At 44.8% G+C, this 18,336-nt stretch overlaps 1 protein-coding gene across 1 annotated transcript in view; it reads right to left on the bottom strand.

The window, feature by feature from the left end:
• LOC135396424 (protein SHQ1 homolog) overlaps positions 1 to 18,336 on the bottom strand; it is a 34,286-nt gene that overhangs the window by 3,015 nt on the left and 12,935 nt on the right. Inside the window, exons 6-14 of the mRNA XM_064627387.1 lie at positions 14,555 to 14,682; positions 14,387 to 14,499; positions 14,289 to 14,324; positions 9,934 to 9,998; positions 9,655 to 9,875; positions 5,807 to 5,864; positions 5,635 to 5,757; positions 2,694 to 2,814; positions 2,595 to 2,634 (exon numbers count right to left, since the gene is read on the bottom strand). Of these exons, the coding sequence (XP_064483457.1) occupies positions 2,595 to 2,634; positions 2,694 to 2,814; positions 5,635 to 5,757; positions 5,807 to 5,864; positions 9,655 to 9,875; positions 9,934 to 9,998; positions 14,289 to 14,324; positions 14,387 to 14,499; positions 14,555 to 14,682 (905 nt within the window). The remainder of the gene's footprint in view (positions 1 to 2,594; positions 2,635 to 2,693; positions 2,815 to 5,634; positions 5,758 to 5,806; positions 5,865 to 9,654; positions 9,876 to 9,933; positions 9,999 to 14,288; positions 14,325 to 14,386; positions 14,500 to 14,554; positions 14,683 to 18,336) is intronic.

Raw genomic sequence — 18,336 nt, 5'->3', positions numbered from 1 at the left:
TACGAATAATAGAACCTACGGTAAATGTATCTGTCATAATAGATTGTAGCCAATTTCTTTTGTACCTTTCCTAACACATGACTGAGTGATTCTGTAACAGTTCTGAACAACTGATGCAAACTCAATTCTAGGGCAAACCAATGCAAAATAAAGTCTTATAAAAGAGGAAGGGTTGTGGACACCACGAGTGATTCGAGAGATAAGATCAAGCATCCTCATACTGTGGCTGACCAAATCAGAGACATTTGCTTTGAAGTTTAGTTCCACATCAAAGGTAACTTCCTAATCCTGAACGGTGGTGCAGCCCTCAACCGTGAGTCTAGCTAAGCGGTAAGAGAAGGCGATGGGTGTTTTAGTGTTTTCACTTGACAAAAATCAGGAGGCAACCACAAAAGCCCCCAATTTCTGGGAAATTTTGAGTTTTTCGGAGGTTCTCCGAAAGGCATCCCCAAAACAGTTAAAAATTTTTCAAAAAACAGCATGGATTCCAACAGTATGAACAAAAGCTAAGAGGAAGAGTACAAAGAGCAATTGGATATCTGAATAGGACGGCACAATGGAGCTTTAACTACACACTAGTGGTACGGGAAGTTTGGAAAACCGTCGTGGTGCCCACAATAACGTATGCTAATGCAGTACTGTGCATGTCTGCTAGTACCAGAGAATTTCTTGAACAGAAACAACGAGAAATTGGAAGAATGGCACTGAAAGGACACAGATCAACACCCAATGAAGCTGTAATAGGAGACCTTGGCCTCTCCACATTTGAAGCAAGGGAAACAAGTAGCAAAGCGACATTCGAAAACAGGCTGATGAACATGGAAGAGCACAGATGGCCAAGAATAATATACAAAATGACGTTGTTTGCGGGAATTTCTACTCGGTGGAATCTTAGAACGCGAAAATTAGAAGCCAAGTACAATATACCTGTTACGCTCCTAGAAAGGACATCACCAGGACTGTCGGACAAAGAAATTCGAGAACAAGTTGCGGCAACAGAAACAGATACATGGAGAACAAGCATGGAGAAAAAAAACGCATTGGAAATCTATAGGACGGAGAAGACACGTATAGCAAATGTCATTGGGCTCTACGATAACTCCCAGGAAAGCGGTAGACTGTTTGAGGCAAGGTGTGGAGTGCTGCGCACAAGGGTGGAGGAGCAAGTTTGAGCCCATCGATGCTCACTGCCAGTTATGCAAGGAAGGACTTGTGGAGAACATATTGCATGTTGTACTGGACTGCGTCGCCCTGGGAGGTAAACGGACATGCCCTATAGAAGAAGCACTCGGCTTCTATGCGACCAGCGGAGAAAACCCAGAGGTGACAGCAACGAAACGCGGTTTGAGACGGTGGATGACACTGAACAGAGAGGAACGACAGAAACAGGATCGCAGCAAGGAGTACCCCAGTACAAACAGGACCCAGCTCAACGACAACAAACTACGAAATAGTACCGGGCAACAAAGGCAGTTGTAACCTACACATACGCGAAGTACCAAGCAAAGTCAACGGAGAAGAGGCCAGCGCCACCACATGAACCGGAAGCCAAATATGAACCACAGAAAGACAGGGACGCAAATGAAAAGAAACATTGAAAATTGAAAGGGCACTGAAATTGAAATGCAGGAAACTTATTGGCATGTCCGCACAGTTCGCTGTTTGCTGGACCCTCGTTACAAAGAGGCCCGCCAGAAGTGCCCCTACTATCCATCCATCCATCCAAATGGGAAAAAACTGGCAAACGCCCCTGACCATTGCCAAATGAATACACCAAAAATTCTGAACCCTAGGTACAGGCAGATGCAATTATATCTATCTGCTTGTTAGAAGAGATAATTTTTTATGCGAGCATGAAATGCTCCATCAAGGCCAATCCAGCTTAGCAACATTGCTGTAAACATTGGCATGCCTGCTACCACCTTCCATGCTTTTGGTGACAATGGCATCAGATGGATTTACAAAGAGATGCATACAAAAGTCTCTACCGGTCACCCGTACTCTCGCAGAACAAGAATCCTGCTGAGGCGCAGTCAACTCCATAGCAGAGTGCAAATACGAGCAAAACAGCAAATGTTGGTTGAATCGTTGAACATGAGTAAAAAAGGCCTTTTGTGTAAATAAACTTTCCTGAAAGACAGCAGTTGACGAAAAGTCAGCGCGTGCCGGTGCTACCAGTGAACACTATGCCGACATCACGAACTCGTCAGTACAACAAGACTTTATTCATGAAGACGTCGACACACTCACTCTCACCATTTTGTCTCCCATTTTCTTCCATGCACGCTCACATTCTCACACAGACAGACAAACTCAGGCACCTTTAGTAGTGATGTAAATTGCAGGCTGAACGAACGACTAAGACAATCACACACGCAATCAGAGAGGTGTGGGTTCGAGTCCCGAGCTTTCACCAACTGTCTTCTTGCAGATCATTACTTGGGCATTTTTCTTGAGGCTTAAATCTCAGCCTCTCTCTCTCAGCCTTTGCAATTTACTGTTTTCTAGTTTTCTGTGTTCTGTTTTTTCTAGTAACCTTCAGGCAACTGTATTGAGAACTCCTAACTGCCACGATATGCCACGTTTGCACTCACCTCACTCAACTCTTGAGCAAGTCCCTCCAAAGTTTCTGTCCTGAAAACAAACAGACGAGTATACATAACCTGCATGTTCATATGGTGCCAGTCCCTCACCTCAGATGCTGTGACCAAGAAGCATAGTCATCCATGTACAGCTGATTGAGAACATAGCATGAATCGTGTTGTTCAAAAATGGCATGCACATCCAGTAGGCACTGCACCACGGAACATGTTCCTGAAAGCAGCCAGGTACAAGAGGGCAGGTGAGCAGGTGCATTTAAACGAATCTGGGCTTGCCTAGTGTAACTAAAACTTATTTTTACATGCCAATACGATGACAATACTCTGCCCACATGATATCGTCCCACAAGCAATGCATAAGAGGGTAGGTCAGAAAGTTCTTGCCCTCCCTATGTTGTAAGAGCATTATAGCAAGAGATCTATAATTTCACACAATTATAGGTGGGTTCATTTGTAATACGATTGTTTGTTATTGTCATCACAACTTCTGTTAAGTTAGAGACGTGGAAGGAGGAGTAAGTACCATGCTGGACAAAACCAAGTATGGTAAGCAATGTCCATAGTACAAGTGGGGGAAATGATAAAAACGGGAATTCAAATTTGGTCGCACCAGTTCAGAGGATGACCCGAGAGAAGGACACTCAACAGAACCAAATGTGGTAGTAAATGTTGAGCGACTAATGCTTGAAGACAGACACGTGACTGTCAATTTCTTATCTTATCTAGACAGGTGAACATTAGCAGAGGGTTGGTCTACAGCATAATGCGCGACATCTTACACATGAGCAAGTTGGTCGCACAGTGGGATTCCCAGACTGAAGACGCCTTTCCAATAACAGCAACAAATGGAGATGTGCACAAAGCATTTTGGAAGAGCCTTTAGATAGTAGGCCGATAGTGACCATTGATGCATGAAGCGGTAAGTAATAATGGATTTTATAATGTTTCCGCTGTGCTCGTAACATACAATTCTAAAACACTGCATGTCCCTGCTTCAAAATAATGCGTGTATCACTGGTGCCAAAGTGATAATTGATCATATAATGCTTCACTGTGCTTGGAGCAGATGCAACGTAACATTCTTAGAAATCTGGCCAATTCCCCCACTTTTAAATTGCACAAATAGCAAAACATGTATTAGTGGGTATCTGAAGTGGTAGATCAGGGTGTCTCCAAATTGTAGCCTTCAAATTCCTTGACTTTTCAGTCTTCACTGACTATTTCAAGCGAATTCCTGACCAAAACAAAAGGGAACTTGTGGCCTCCTCTGACGTTTGATACAGATCACTCATAAAACAGATAATTTATTGATAATGTCAATAATACAGATCATTAGTGAGACTCAGACAAACAGAGTTGGAATACTACCACGTTTCGTCCGTACATGTTTAAAAGAACCAATTTTTTTTTCCTACAGTGGGGGACTAGGTACTGTGCCTCATTATGACCCTCTGGTAGCTTGTCAGATTGTCGAACTGGTTACTTACGGCAACGTTGCTGCAGCGTGGCCGCATCAGGCCGCATTGATCGGCACGCGCTATTTGGCCGCGTATCGTCATGGCACTTGTCTGCGATTGTCCCTGATGGCAGCTGCTTTTTGGAAACTTTCCTGACAATCCCCTGACTTCTCCAGTTGCACCAAAATTCCCTGACAATTCTCTATTTCCCAGGTGTTCCATGTTGGTATACATCCTGAGATAATAACAAGTGTTGTACCGTATTTACTCGCATAATTTGCGCACCCCCACTTTTTCACTAAACAAGTTGTGAAAATAAAAATTCGCGTAATTTATGCACTCCTACTTTCGTGCGTGACATCATCGCGTTATCCCGTGACTGGTATTTATTTAAGGCTGGTATTTCTAACGACCTCGATGGTGCAGATGCATAGTACAATGCAATGCAAGCAATGACTCTCCCTTTGGTAGAGGAGATAAGATCAAAGGGATTACACTGCACGGAACCTTATCTCTGTTTTGACATTTTTACCCCCCTCGCAACAATAAAGCGCGAAGCTGTGCGACACCGTCGCACTGGCTTAGGAGAACAACGACCAGAACACGTAGAGGGAACATGTGAGGAAAACTTCTGGCAACATTACGCGTCCGCATTCCGCAAGGCGGCTGCACCTAACGCATGCTGTATTATTCACCTGAATGCCCATCTTTTAACAGAAACCTAACATCTTTTAACAGATTTTGCACATATTTTTCAAGTCGTCTTGTTAATGTCTCGCGTGATTTGTGCACTCCCAACATTTGCATCATTTTTTGGTGAAAAAGGTGCGCAAATTATGCGAGTAAATACGGTAATGCTGTCTACCTCTTACCGCTGTCTAAATCACAGAAAAAAACATGTTGCACCAGTGATGCAAGACTTTGGTCCACCATCGTAGTTTTCACATTATAGCGCAGGTACAGACTCTTAAAGGAGCGCTGAGGTGACTCCCAAAAATTTTTTCATCTTTTGGTGCAGAGGCGTTTCTCCAACGAATAAAATAAGTTCCTGCGAAAGAAGGATGAGCGCAGGTGGAGCAAGCGTGAGGGCTCCGTTCTGCAAACCTTTGAAAAATCCTTTTCCCCATGAGAAGTGTGCATCGCGGAACGAGAGGACGTCGTGACGTATGCTACTCCCCTCACGTGACCGTGACGTACAGAGGCACAGCTCAAGCATGTCTAAGCAGCACGTGAACTGCCAAGAAAAAACAAAGAAACAAGGCACGGACCCTTCAGAGCATCATGAGCACATCGTGTTGGCCATCCGCGACTGCTTTCATCGACTGTTTTTTGTAAATTCGACTGCGCAGCTATAACGCACCGCAGAGCGAAAATATTTTGCATGGTGACTCCTGGTGGACAGCTTGACAGACGAGGCAAGATTTCGAGCCACGTTAAATGTCAGCTCATTGCAGCTTTATATGGGCACACAAACTGCTGCAAGCTTGTAGTTGTCTCTAGTGTGTAACCTGTTGGCAGGCTCTAAAAGGGGTTCCGCACAGTTGATGTGACTGTGACATAATGCCATGTAGACGTACCTCTGCGCAGGAAAACTATGACATCACTCAGGACTTTCTGTGCCAGCTTCCAACTGCGGTAGAGCGGGTAACAGAGGCTCCTGCGGATAGAGCTCTGAACGACACTCTCTGCACTTTCAAATCCTGCATGCAAGGAACCCTGGAGATGTTGTGAAGCCTGCAACTAATGTGCTTACCTCGAACCATGACAATGTAGCACTCAGCTTGCTTATTGTCCAGGCAGATTCCACCTGCATGAAGGCAATGTCATAACTCAGCAGCAATAAGGACAGTACAAGGGACACACTTGAACAGGCATGAATTCTTCTGCTGGCCATAGAGTGTGCACTCGTTAGAGAATACGTGGGAAATCTGCACCAAAACTGACCCTCATGTATTACTGCACTGACTGCACTCCGTTCTGCATGTTCCAGCCTCACCAACAAAAATGAGCAACCCAGTGCTTGAAATAGCATTCATGAAAAACAGATGCAATATGGTGTTCTGTATCATTTTTAAAGCTCTGTTACCCCCGCCTCCCCTTACTAAAAAATAAATAAAAATAGACTCAAAAGTTAATGTAAACAAAGCAAACAAAATACATAAAAATGAAATAATTATAGTATGTGCAGCTCTTAGGCTCGTTGTAGAGGCAAAACTCAAGTTCCAGGAAATGTAAAAAGCGGTTTCGATGGTGTGCTACCCATCACCCATATTTCGATGGTCTGATTGTAGAGTGCCTTGGCGTTGAGCTCGTAATTTTCTCATAACCTTTTCTCTCATTATCAGATTTCAAATAAGAGAGTTTACAACTATTGTTGAATAGCAAGTTTTAGTGAGTTCATTGGTACTAACACCTTCCATAAAGCATGCCAACATGTTCCTGAAACAGTCACTGCCATCATAAGTGCAGATCGTAGGAAGAGACATCGGGCCCTAGCCTCCCGTGGCAGATAGAAAATTCTCCACCTATGGTTGCTATTTCTCATTAGCTGTAACATATATTCTGTGACATTTATATAATTCCTTTCTAATGTAACAAGTGACATTTAAATTACCAGTAATTTTGAAGCATACTTGTACCTGACTCATTACTGGGTAACAAATTACTTTGTTGAAGAAAGAAGTAACAAGTTAGTTACTTTCCTAAAATTTGTAGCTAGTAAGAGATTCTGTTGCAAAAGTGGGCACCTCGTTACTGCAATCTACCTGTTACTTGTCTTTTTCGTTTTCACTCCATTCTCTTTTCGCTTCAGTATGCTTTCACTCAGTCTCCGCTACATAGAGATGCCTTTCTCGTTTCACCTGCATGTACACAAGTGCCGCTGTAGCTGCAAGAATATGAGCGATTTTCGTCGTCGCCACCAAATTTGCGTATTTTTAGCTGCAAAATAACAAAATCGTTGTCGGAACCGAACCCGTGCACTAGAAGCCAACCTAGCTGACAGTGCGTGGAAAAAAAGTTCAAAGCTGTGAACGTGTTCCTTAGACAGATATTGAATGCCAAAATCACTATGCCTGAAAGCGCGCCAGACCTGCCATATTCTTCCGGATTTTTTCTCTCGGGAACTACGGAGACTAGAGAAAAAACACTTGCTGTCCCATTCTCAGTCTGAGTCAGGCTACAACATATATTTTCTCAATAAAAATCACTCATGGTGTCCGGACCACCTTGCCTGATTTGAGATTGAATCACTTAAGTAGCAACAAACACAGTTTGATTTTTAACAGCAAACACTGGAAGGTATACATTGTTCCAATGTAGGCACAAACGGAGCTCATAAAAACAACAATCTGGGAAATTATATATTTTTTAATCACACCATTGGGATATCATATTAGCCGTTTCATGCTGCTGTGTAGGTCATATAAATGTGGTACAATGTGTTTCTTTAAAGTTAATAGAAGTCTGTTTGAAGTTTCGTCTGATTTTATGGTTACATGAGAGTTGTGCACTGGTAATATAGATATACAGTCATGTCTCGATTATCCGGACACCTCGGGAGTCATCGCTTTCCGTCTGGATAACAACTTTCCAGATAGCTGAACAAAGAAAACCTTCGAGGAAACATTGAAAAATTGGGAAATTGGGGGAAAAGCTCCAGAAAAGGAAACAAGGAAAATATTGTTAGTTCAAAAATTCATGAGAAGTAGTAGGCCTGAAATTAGTAGGCAGAATTACTAGTACTCTGACAGAATTTTGGTCACAGCCACAGCACCCCCTGCGTCACCCTGCTGTTCAAAGAAGGGTAATGTCTCAGAAAGTTGGCCTGTGGCACATGTTTTTTGTCTTTTGACAAATGTCTTTGGCGTAGGCCAAAAGACAGGCGATGCTTTCGGACGGCCTGGACATTGACGTTTACATGTGGCTTTCTTGCGCCCGGTGCATACGGGGCACCTGTCCCGCTTATCGTCTACAGTCTCTACCGTGTGCCCGCACACACCAAAGAGGAGTGACCTCTGAAGAAAGGGGAGTCAAACAGTACAGAATGCCCTGGTGAGATGTGACCCTTTTCCGGAACAATGCGAACACAGCACATGCCAGCAACAGAAGATAAGCGACCGGATAAGCGAGTCCGAATGACCTAGGTTCTGGAAGATTGGTGCCCGTACTTGCTGTCCGGATACGGATATCGAAATCCGTATAACAGAGACGAAATTCAATGGTAGCAGGTTCGTTCCCGGGAATGTGGTCCGGATAACGAGTTTTCCAGATATCTGAACTCTGGATAAGTCAGGCATGACTGTACCAAGATATTTGCATGTGCCTATGTCTTTATGTACCTAAGTGTGCTGCAGTAAAGACCTTTTAATCAGGGTTGGTTACCGAAAATAATAACGTTTCCGATTCTGTTTCTGGTACCTAAAAAATTGGATTTTTTTTTTTTGTTCCCAGACAATTTTTGGTAGAGGTTTCCGTAACAGAATTTTGCTTATGTTTCCATTTCCAGGCTATTTTCCACACCAGTTTCGGTTTCCGTACCCTCGATATCGTTCTGTCTGTTCTCAACATTACGGTGACATTACAAGGATGTGTGTGCAGCTGTGTATATACTACGTTGCCATTTCTGCACACGCTCTACGCTTGTTATTGTAAATATACTATCCTTACATGCTTTCTGAACTGTCAACAAACACTTTAACCCTTACAAAAAATTGCCTTGAGTTGCACATACTGTGTCATAACTAAAGCAGGAAACGAAAAAAAAGTAGTCTTTCCTGACCATCCATGCTCGAACTTGGGCACAAACACGAGCACGGTCAAGCACAGTGATCATGTTACATGTGGGTTAGTACAGTTTCACGCAGGTTGGACTTAGAAGACTGTTTTGCCAAGAAGTGCCGCTCGCGAGGACTTGTTGTCAGCCCCCTACTGAGACGTCTCTGCCCGTGTCACTCACACAGTCGATATGCATTTTGTCATAAAGTTAAAGTGATGAGCAATGAATGGGAGAATAGGAATACATGTATTAAACTAGATTACATTAAAATGAAAAACTTAAAATGATTTCAGTTTCCGCTACAGTTACAACCTCAGAATGTTGCTTCTGTTTCTGGAAATGGAAACGAAAATAATTTTGTTTCTGTTTCTACTTTCATTCCCTGCAGAATTCGGGTAGTTAACGTTTCCACTACCGTTTCCGGTACCAACCCTGCTTTTAATGTAATACTAGGGACACGACGAATGTTAACAAGAGGACCACACCTACTTGCATCTGTCAGTGTCGATACATATTGTTTACATGGCGCACCATGTGCTAATGCTATTCTGTAAGTAACGTTAAGGAGTTGGCAGGAGAGGCAGCCTAGTAAGAGTTGCAGCTGTTGGCAGACAAAGAAACAGAAGAAGAAACTGATTGAGGAAGGTCATTTATGAATATGAGAAAGAGGAGCGGGCGTAGGACAGTGGCATGGGGTACACCACATTTGATGTAATGGTACTTGAACTGTTCTTTAATTGTGCAATAAGGCAAAGTCCACCAAAGAAATGATTATTGTTGGCCACGGTTGCCACATCACTGCCTGCCATGCAACACTTACACAGTGCTCTCCCTGGGTTATTCGTAAGTCATAAGCATAGGCAAAGAGGATATCCGCTAGGCCTAGGAGTAGGGTCTGCTGCATCTTCTCCTTCAGGAGATGTGTAATACCGTCAAGGAAACCTAAATGAAAAAGTATCCATAGGATCTTGAAAACAAAAAGGATATATTCCCGACGTGGCAACCGGCACATCCGAGTTTTCTCTTCCTCTGAGAACTGTGCTGCAAAAGCATATGCCTAATAACACAATACAACACCCACACATTACCCACGGCTCACCAGACTTCGTGGTAGTAGGTTCGCAGAGAAGGCTTTCAATGGTGTCACCATCATACAGATCAGCCCTGTAAAGTACAAGAGTTCAAGAGCTTATTTCACGCCCAATTAACAGTACCATAGACTTATAGAGTTGATCAGCCTCCGACTTCTGGTACCTTTCTTACAATACCTTCCCCACAAACACTGGCATATGCATCAGATGCAGAACACAACCACATACAACCAGAATATTTATTTAACCTTATCCCTTACAACAAATTTTTGCCTTTCTGGTCAATCTTAGCCTCAACATGCAAATATGCAGCATGATTCAAGCCAAATCTAGTGTGCTCTGGCTTGCAAAAGGAGTACAGGCTGAGCTGAGCTATAATTTTGATGGATGTACCAAGGTATGTTCAGCAACAGTTTCGATAGGTTCAAGCTTGTCACATGCAGTAGTACTAAAGTGCACAGAATTTCCATATGTGCTATGCAAGTAGGTCAAGGGACTGCATATTCCTTCAGCTAACTCCTTTGTCCATTTGTGAAGGCTGTGACATCACTGTTGGCCTTCAAATAAGGGAAGAAAGAAGCTTGAGGTGGATCATGCACGTTCCCGCACATGCGACAAAAACAGTGGAAGCTACCAAAGCGATACCTCCAAACAATGCCCATGTGTTTGACGAGTGGGTTCTTTATTTGGACAGTCACGTGACCTCTCTTCTGTTGACCTCCTCTCATGCGCAAAGACACACTGTCGTAGAGCATTGCTCAGCTGTGCAGTTGACTGGTACCATATAAACCAAAATATAGTTCAAGGATAAAAAGAAAAAGGGGCTTGAAAAATTGCCCCCTTCTTACAAGCCGATCAATGGCCGAGGATCGGGGTTGCCATCTGGCAACATAAGTTCCTGGGTGGTTCCATAAGTTTCCGGCCCGAGGTAGAAAATGCGCACGAATTTGAAAATGCGATTAAGGACGCGTGGCGCCATCTGTTAGACGGCCGGAGCACCACCCTCAACCCTATCCATGCTTTTGTTGGCTGGAGAGCGGGATTTCAAACAGCCAGGGTGCATTCTTCAGTTGAAATACAAAAAATCGAGTACCGCGCTGTGATAAAATTCTTGACAAAAGAGGGACTTTCGCCTAGAGAAATTAAAGCGCGACTGGACAACGTGTACAGGGAAGCCTCTCCATCGTACACAACGGTAAAAGACTGGGCTAAGCAGTTTCGACCGGGGCGAGAGTCCACTGAAGATGATCCACGCGATGGTCGTCCAGTGGAAGTGGTGACACAAGAATATTTGTCTCTTGTCGAGGAGGAAGTGCTGAGTGACAGGCGTCTGAAGGTGAAGGAAATCTCAGAAAGGCTGGGGCTTTCCAAAACAACCGTTTTTCGCATCATCGGCGAGGCCTTCACATGAAAAAGGTCAGTGCGAGATGGGTGCCACGACTTCTCTCGTCAGTTCAAAAGCAACAGCGCGTCGTCTGTGCCAAAGAGTTTTTGGAGCTCTGTCAAGAGAACGAAGAAGAAATATGGATGTCAAATGTCACAGGGGATGAGACTATGGTGCTCTACTATGATCCCCTTTCGAAAAAGGAGTCGATGGAATGGCGCAAACCAGGAGAAGCACCCCAAGAAAAGCCAAGGTCACACAATCCACAAAGAAGATCATGGCAACAATATTTTGGGATTGTCACGGGATCCTCCTCATCGACTTCAAAGAGAGGAACACCACAGTGAATGCAACTTATTATGCTTCACTCCTGCACCGACTGCGAGACGCCATCAAGAAAAAGAGGCGCGGCAGGTTGAGTTGAGGTGTCCGGTTGCTCCAGGACAATGCCCCTGTCCACACGGCTTCTGTTGCCAAGGTTGCACTGAAGGAGTGCGGCTTCGAAGAAATCCACCACCCATCCTACAGTCCAGACTTGGCACTGAGTGACTACTTCCTGTTCTCAAACTTGAAGAGGGATCTCAGAGGACGGAGATTTCAAAACGATAGTGAGGTGCAAGAGGAAGTTTTCCAGCATTTTGCGGACAAAACTTCGGACTATTTTTTCAAGGGTATAAGAATGCTGGTTGAAAGGTGTCAAAAGTGCATCGAAGTTAAGGGTGACTATGTCGAAAAGTGATACACTTGTTTCGTCTCTATAACTATTAAAAGTTGGTCGGGCCGGAAACTTATGGAACCACCCTCGTATATAGGTATATATTGTCATGAAGCGAAATGGGCCGGCGAGTCGTCGAATAAACAGCAAACGGTTTATTAAACTACTTGGTAGCAAAAGCACAAGAGTGGTAGCTCTCTGAACACAACTGAGTCCAAAGAATGAATGAATGCTCCAGCCTGGAGCGCACAAGCATTTAAGCGTCGTGCCGAAAGGCAAAAACGAGATACTAGCAGAATGAGAAACTAGCCTCATTGAAGGCCATTCCACGTTTAAAAAATCCTGAAACATGCACGTGTGTTCATATATCCATCCCCGGATTTTGATATGCAAATGGGAGCAAAAGCTTTGTCAATACTTGACATAGCTGGTCACAGTGACCACCGGAGTGTAGTCCGCACTGCATTGCTGTGCACTGCAGTGCTCAAACATTCTGACAAAACAGAGTGCATAAACAAGGCCAAAATATCAAGAAAACATATGCCTGTCTGAGTTAGACCAAATAAAAGCTACTCCACCTTTTATTTGTATGGTGAACAACTCACTGAACAAGGGAAAGTTAGTTAAACTTTTTTTTTTCATTCTTCCTGGAAAGAAAATTTGGGAAAGCCGTTCATTTTGTCAACTTTTTATCATTCACATTTTTTGTTCGTTTATTTACATATAATGCAGGTCAATCCTCTCAAGCAGGAGAGGCTGTGCATTAATGAGTCAGGACATCACAAGCGAATACAACTGCAACCACGTGATACAATGAAAACTAGACACAAGAAGACAGGTAAGGCGATATACCCCGGAAACAAAAAGAAAAGACGTTGGAGCCACCATTCACGGCATATTATTATAGTAAGATTTGCTCTCTAATGCTCTCTGACAAATCTAAGTCGTACAAAAGTAAAAATTTCGGATATTTTATCTTCCCATGTGCAAGTCGCTCAATTGTGAACGTAACGTTAGAAGCCGAAACACCGCAAGAGCAACGGACAAATCCTCTAGAGAACCCCCTCTCGGTCACGCCCCTAGTGTGGAAATGTAGAGATTCCCTCATCACGCTTTTTCTATTGTTCTCTCCCCAAATTGGCAGGCTGTACCAACGGAGCAGAGAGGAGTGATCGAGGGGAAGGAAAACCACAGTGAGCTCTTCTTCTGGCCTCCACCTGCCTCGTGATGCCCCCACCCGGCTCTTCTCTGACAACATCCCTTGGGGCTCACCGCTCATGTACACCGTTCATGGTACTGTCACCTTCTTGTCCACGCCGTTTTAGTCCTTTGCTGGATCTCACCTGGATTACATCGTGCTTGCCCCATCCATCATGCAGCTGTTTTACCCACTGCCATAATCACAAGCCATGTGCCCAGTCAACGCCACCTAGATACAGAACGTCTGCTTATTGCCTCCTCTCCCTCCTTTGCTAGGTGGACATAAAATAGTCAGAATTGGTCTGCTACTGCGAATCGCCGAAGTCTGCGAATTCAAGAACTCGCAAATGATTGCAGCTAACTAGGAACCTGTAGAACTGAATCTGTAGACAAAAAGTGAAACACACTTTCCAGAAAATCGGTTTTGAGAAAGATATGGGACCGTTTTGCGCTTTATTGCGAAGTTTTTCCGTTTAGTACGTGGGGACGTTCAATCACTACTCGCAGACGACAGCTGAAAACACGATCCTGATTGGCTGACTCTTAATTGTTACTTCACGTCGACGAGTAAGCAGGCTTTCTCTATCTAGGTGGTGTTGGCCCAGCTGTCCCTCGTCCATGTGTTGTCTTCATTCTCCTCTTTGTGGTATCAATGCGGACCTCTACTGCAAGCACTGCTCCACGTCTTAAAACGGGAATGATGCAGTGGCCCGTTGAGGACAACGATGCACCTCTACTACAGCCCGCCATGGCACACGCCAGTCAGTTCTATTGGCAATGTCCTAGAATGAAGCCACAAGTTGAGAAGTTCCCCCAGCACATTCAGCCCTCTGGGATATTCCATCATCGGCGATCTGGCCTCATGTAGAGGAACACCATCTCCTCTACAAACCCTTCAAAAACTGTATCCGTGGGATGCATAACAAGCCAGTCTCAGCTGTGTGGGTTTCATCTGCGTGGAAGGTACTTCCTAAAGAAATGGTGGAGGACTTGGACTGATGGACAAGCACTTTCCTTTTGTTTTGCGATATCTCTGTACAATGAATCATCCCACTCTTCCTTACCATTGCATGCACTTTGCCTTAGTTTTGTCTTGAGACCTACAATCCAGATTATACGGTTCCCTCATTTGCCCAAAGATTGTCAGATGAGTGGGACTCACAGGTAGTGCTCCTCATTGAAATGCTTATTTTCCACACGTTCTCTCTCTTCTCTTGCCTCTTTCAAGCTCTTGTGCTCGGGGTCACATATATCAACCAGCTCAGGAATGCTCTCCTGCAAGACAAACACGTGAGAGACGCATCTGTGCAACATTGTACATATTACGAACCTTGAGACGAGCTATCACGCCAGTGCTTTGCCTCGCAAACCCATAGTGTCGGCCTCCAAGTTTCAGATCTTCCTCATCCTGTGCTGTCCAGGGCACCTGTTCAATCTGACAGTCTAGTGGCTCGTCATCTACATGACAGAACAAACGTAACAGAGATAGTGTTCATGTCTTCTGTCTTTCTGTAGGCTTGAGCACAAACTAGTAAATTGGGGTAAAAACTTTCAAGAAGCTCTGATCATGTGCTGGCATTAAATCCTCCAGTGCAAAGATCTGTAACATCAACTTTACTTTTGTGACATGTGAATGTTGCTTATGGACACAAATTCTTCAAACACATCGCCTGTACGACACAACATGTACACTGCAGATGTGTTTATAGCTTTTTCTTTTCTGTTGGTTTCAACATACATTGACAATCTAGATCACCATGTTCAGGGAGCAGTAACGAACGCCACTACATTCACAACATTCAATGCATCGTTCATACTGGACAAACGAAATGCTTCAAGACTCCAACCATCATTTTGCATTGAGACACGAGGATAACAAAGAAAATACAAGGTGTGAAAGCAAGTTGTTTGGGGAAATAAAATCTTGGATGTCAGTTCAGAGCTGTGTGTGTGTGTGTGTTTTGTTCTTGTACCCAGGACTGGGAGTTTTATGGTTTTTCCGATTTTAGTTGAGCCATGTGATTGTAATCAAGTTGCATGAAATCCACAAGCCAAGTCAGCACGTCTCATATTGGTTGCAATGAGAAGATTATAACAATATCATAAATACTGGTACCCATGCTAATCACTCATGTTTGAGGACAGAACCTTCATGCTCTACTGTGCCATGGGCTTACATGTATTGCCACTCATTGAAGCAAGAGCTCCCCCATCATCTGGGCTCTGCCATCATCCTTGGCCGGGTTTGAACCTGCGATCTTGGGATCAGCAGGCGGACACGCTACTGACTGAGCCACCGAGGACGGCCCATAAGAAAGTTCTTCTGTCCACCAGTTCCTAACCAATCCCAAACTTTTTATCGCTTCCGCAGTTGGATGTGACTGACCCATCGTAGTAGTGCTTTCTCCTCGCAGCTGTGCTCGTGGCAGAGCACGTACGGCTACACATTGTATGGTTAGGTTAGGTTAGTTAAGGTCGGCATTTCATGAAGGTACTGACCGGCTTGTAACCATGGCATCACCCCTCGGAGGCATCACATAACACAGTTTGAGAACACAGTCTGAGAACACTGAGCTCGGCAATTTGTCTGACGATAACTCACGATCACAATCATCTGATATACAGGGTGTGTGCAGAAAAACATGACCCGCATTTAGGCACATAGCTTGTTGCCTACCTAACTAACGAACTTCCGGTGGCGCACGATGGCGCATTTATGCGTGCGAAATCTGCAGAAAAATTGTGGAAGCCATACTCAGCTTAAAAAATAAACGGAACAACGAAAACGTCGGCTTCCGTGCATCAGAATAGGGCAACATGGTGGACAACAGGGTGTATGTGAAAGGGCAACACGGTGGACGTAGGAGAGTTGTGTTCAAGTATCGCTAGGGAGCTATTGGTGCATAAATCGAAACTATGTCTCACATGGATGCTCATCGGCAGTACCCCTGGCGGTGCCTGCACATAACTCTCCTGAGACCGAAAATGCACTACCATGCACTGTCATGACCGCCCTATTCTAATGCATGGAAGCCCATGTTTTCGCGCTCGGTTTATTTTTTTACACTGAGTATGCTTTCCAGGATTTTTTTGTAGCTTTCGCACGCATAAATATGCCGTCGTGCGCCACCGGAAGTTCCTCGGCTAAGTAGACAACGAGTTACATGTAAAAATGCGGGTCATGTTTTTCTGCACACACCCTGTAGTGTGCGACCATTTCACTCATACGCGTAGTCAGCAGTGGCTGCTACGGCGTCCGTCATCTCGTACTTACAGCAAGATTCTTTGGAGCGCCGTGCAATACTGTACTCACTTAGGCGGGGATCGCTGGTTATGGCAGACTACCACGCTCCAGAAAAACCACTTTTTCAAGTGATACTGGTGATTGCCGTCACACGTTCGCGATATTATCAAGCATGATCATGGGGCATTACTAGTGCGCTCATACAATAGCGATAACAACACACCTGCCAACTCATATTATGAGCAACGCGAGAGTGGTCGGCCTGTGGATTGCTTTTGCACACCTGATTCTCTGACGTGCGATGAAAGCTCACCACACGACACCCCGTATTTAAAGAACAACAGAAGCGAAAATAAGCTGCAAAGCTGTTTACCTCATATTGCGGTGTGTACCAAAACAATGCGGAATTCGACTTAGATTTACGTATATTAGTTGAAATGCCGCCACAATCTCGACATAAAATTCGGCCGCAGATCACTCTGCACCCCTGGTGAGTGTCGACGCGCCGTCGTAGCAGACCACGGAAGTGACGCACGTTGTCTCTCCCGTTGGAGTTCCTGACTTTCATTTCGCGGTTCTTTTGCGATCGGAGGTTGATTTTCACGACAAGAAAAATTGTGCATGCTTGTGAAGTGTTTCCTGGCTGTGCTACAGCATGTTGCCGACTTCCTTTCGGCAACGCGAGGACAGAGTGTTCCTTGGACGAACGATACACGGCCACATACATATTTGTGCACACGGATAGACAGCACAAACACAGCATCAAACATCAGCTGACGTTTATTACAAAGACAACACAACCGAGGCTGGCCCCCAAAATCCTTCCGAAGGAAGGTGACCTCATTCCCTATAGGGGTGAGAGTCTTGCTGCTTACATTGCTGGCTGTCTTACCTTGCGTTCGGCCAGGATATGTTTCAGAACAAACACGCTCTACTAGTCCGTGGTTGTTTCCGGGGCCATATTGGCCATTGGCGCTAGACTGGCAATCGAGAGATGCCTAGTTCAAATTCCGCCGATGTCTGACTTTTTTTCTGACTCATATTTCAATTGTTTCCGAAAGACAGGAAACTTATTCTTGCCGCGAATCCGTCTATGCCTACATGGAGACAGGTGAAACAGGACAAGTAGTGCGCAGACGTATTGTTGCGGATGGTTCAAAACAAATCCGGAGGTGCTCATTAGCTATGGCTTGTCAACGAAGTACATCAGGCTGAAAGAAGGAGCGGCCCCTAATGTATTTTCACGGAAACGGAAAGCACAAATCTTTACCTCCACTTGGCATTTCGGCGTACGTCTGATTCCCGCTGCGGGGGAAAAAAGAAGAAGCATAGGTACGAACCCATCTCTCACCGGATATATCGCCTTCAGACTTCCACAACATCTCGGAATCGAACATCTTGAGGCATTGTTCGGAATTTGCCGTGTTTATCCCGTTCACCTGGCAGCCGCACATGGAGCTCGAGGGATATTTGACGTCACGCGCTCCTCAGATTTTCCCGCAATGCTTTGCGGCAGCGTGCACACTCCATGGGCGATCGTGTCGGGCGGGTGGCCCAGCGGGGTCGTAATCGTCAAAAATATGCCCATCCGTACACCGTACTCACAAAATACTAGTGGCATCATAATTCTACATAAGATTTACACCTTGTTCGGATCCTTTCTTGCAATTGACAAATTTCGCTTCCGTTGTCCTTTAACGCCGCTCGCGGAAGACTGTGTGTCTAAGCCACTTGTACCCTGCCACCAAGTTGCAGGCGTCCTCGGCCAGATTCGAACCCGCGATCAGAAGGCGAACACGTTACTGACTGAGCCATTGAGACCGGTAACGACCAAAACAAGTGCAATGTAGAACAACATTTCATGTAGC

The sequence above is a fragment of the Ornithodoros turicata genome, chromosome 6 (assembly GCF_037126465.1).
Source record: "Ornithodoros turicata isolate Travis chromosome 6, ASM3712646v1, whole genome shotgun sequence".
NCBI lineage: Eukaryota > Metazoa > Arthropoda > Arachnida > Ixodida > Argasidae > Ornithodoros > Ornithodoros turicata.
The sequence above is the reverse complement of the archived record's forward strand: the minus strand, read 5'-3'. Positions and strand labels throughout refer to the sequence as shown.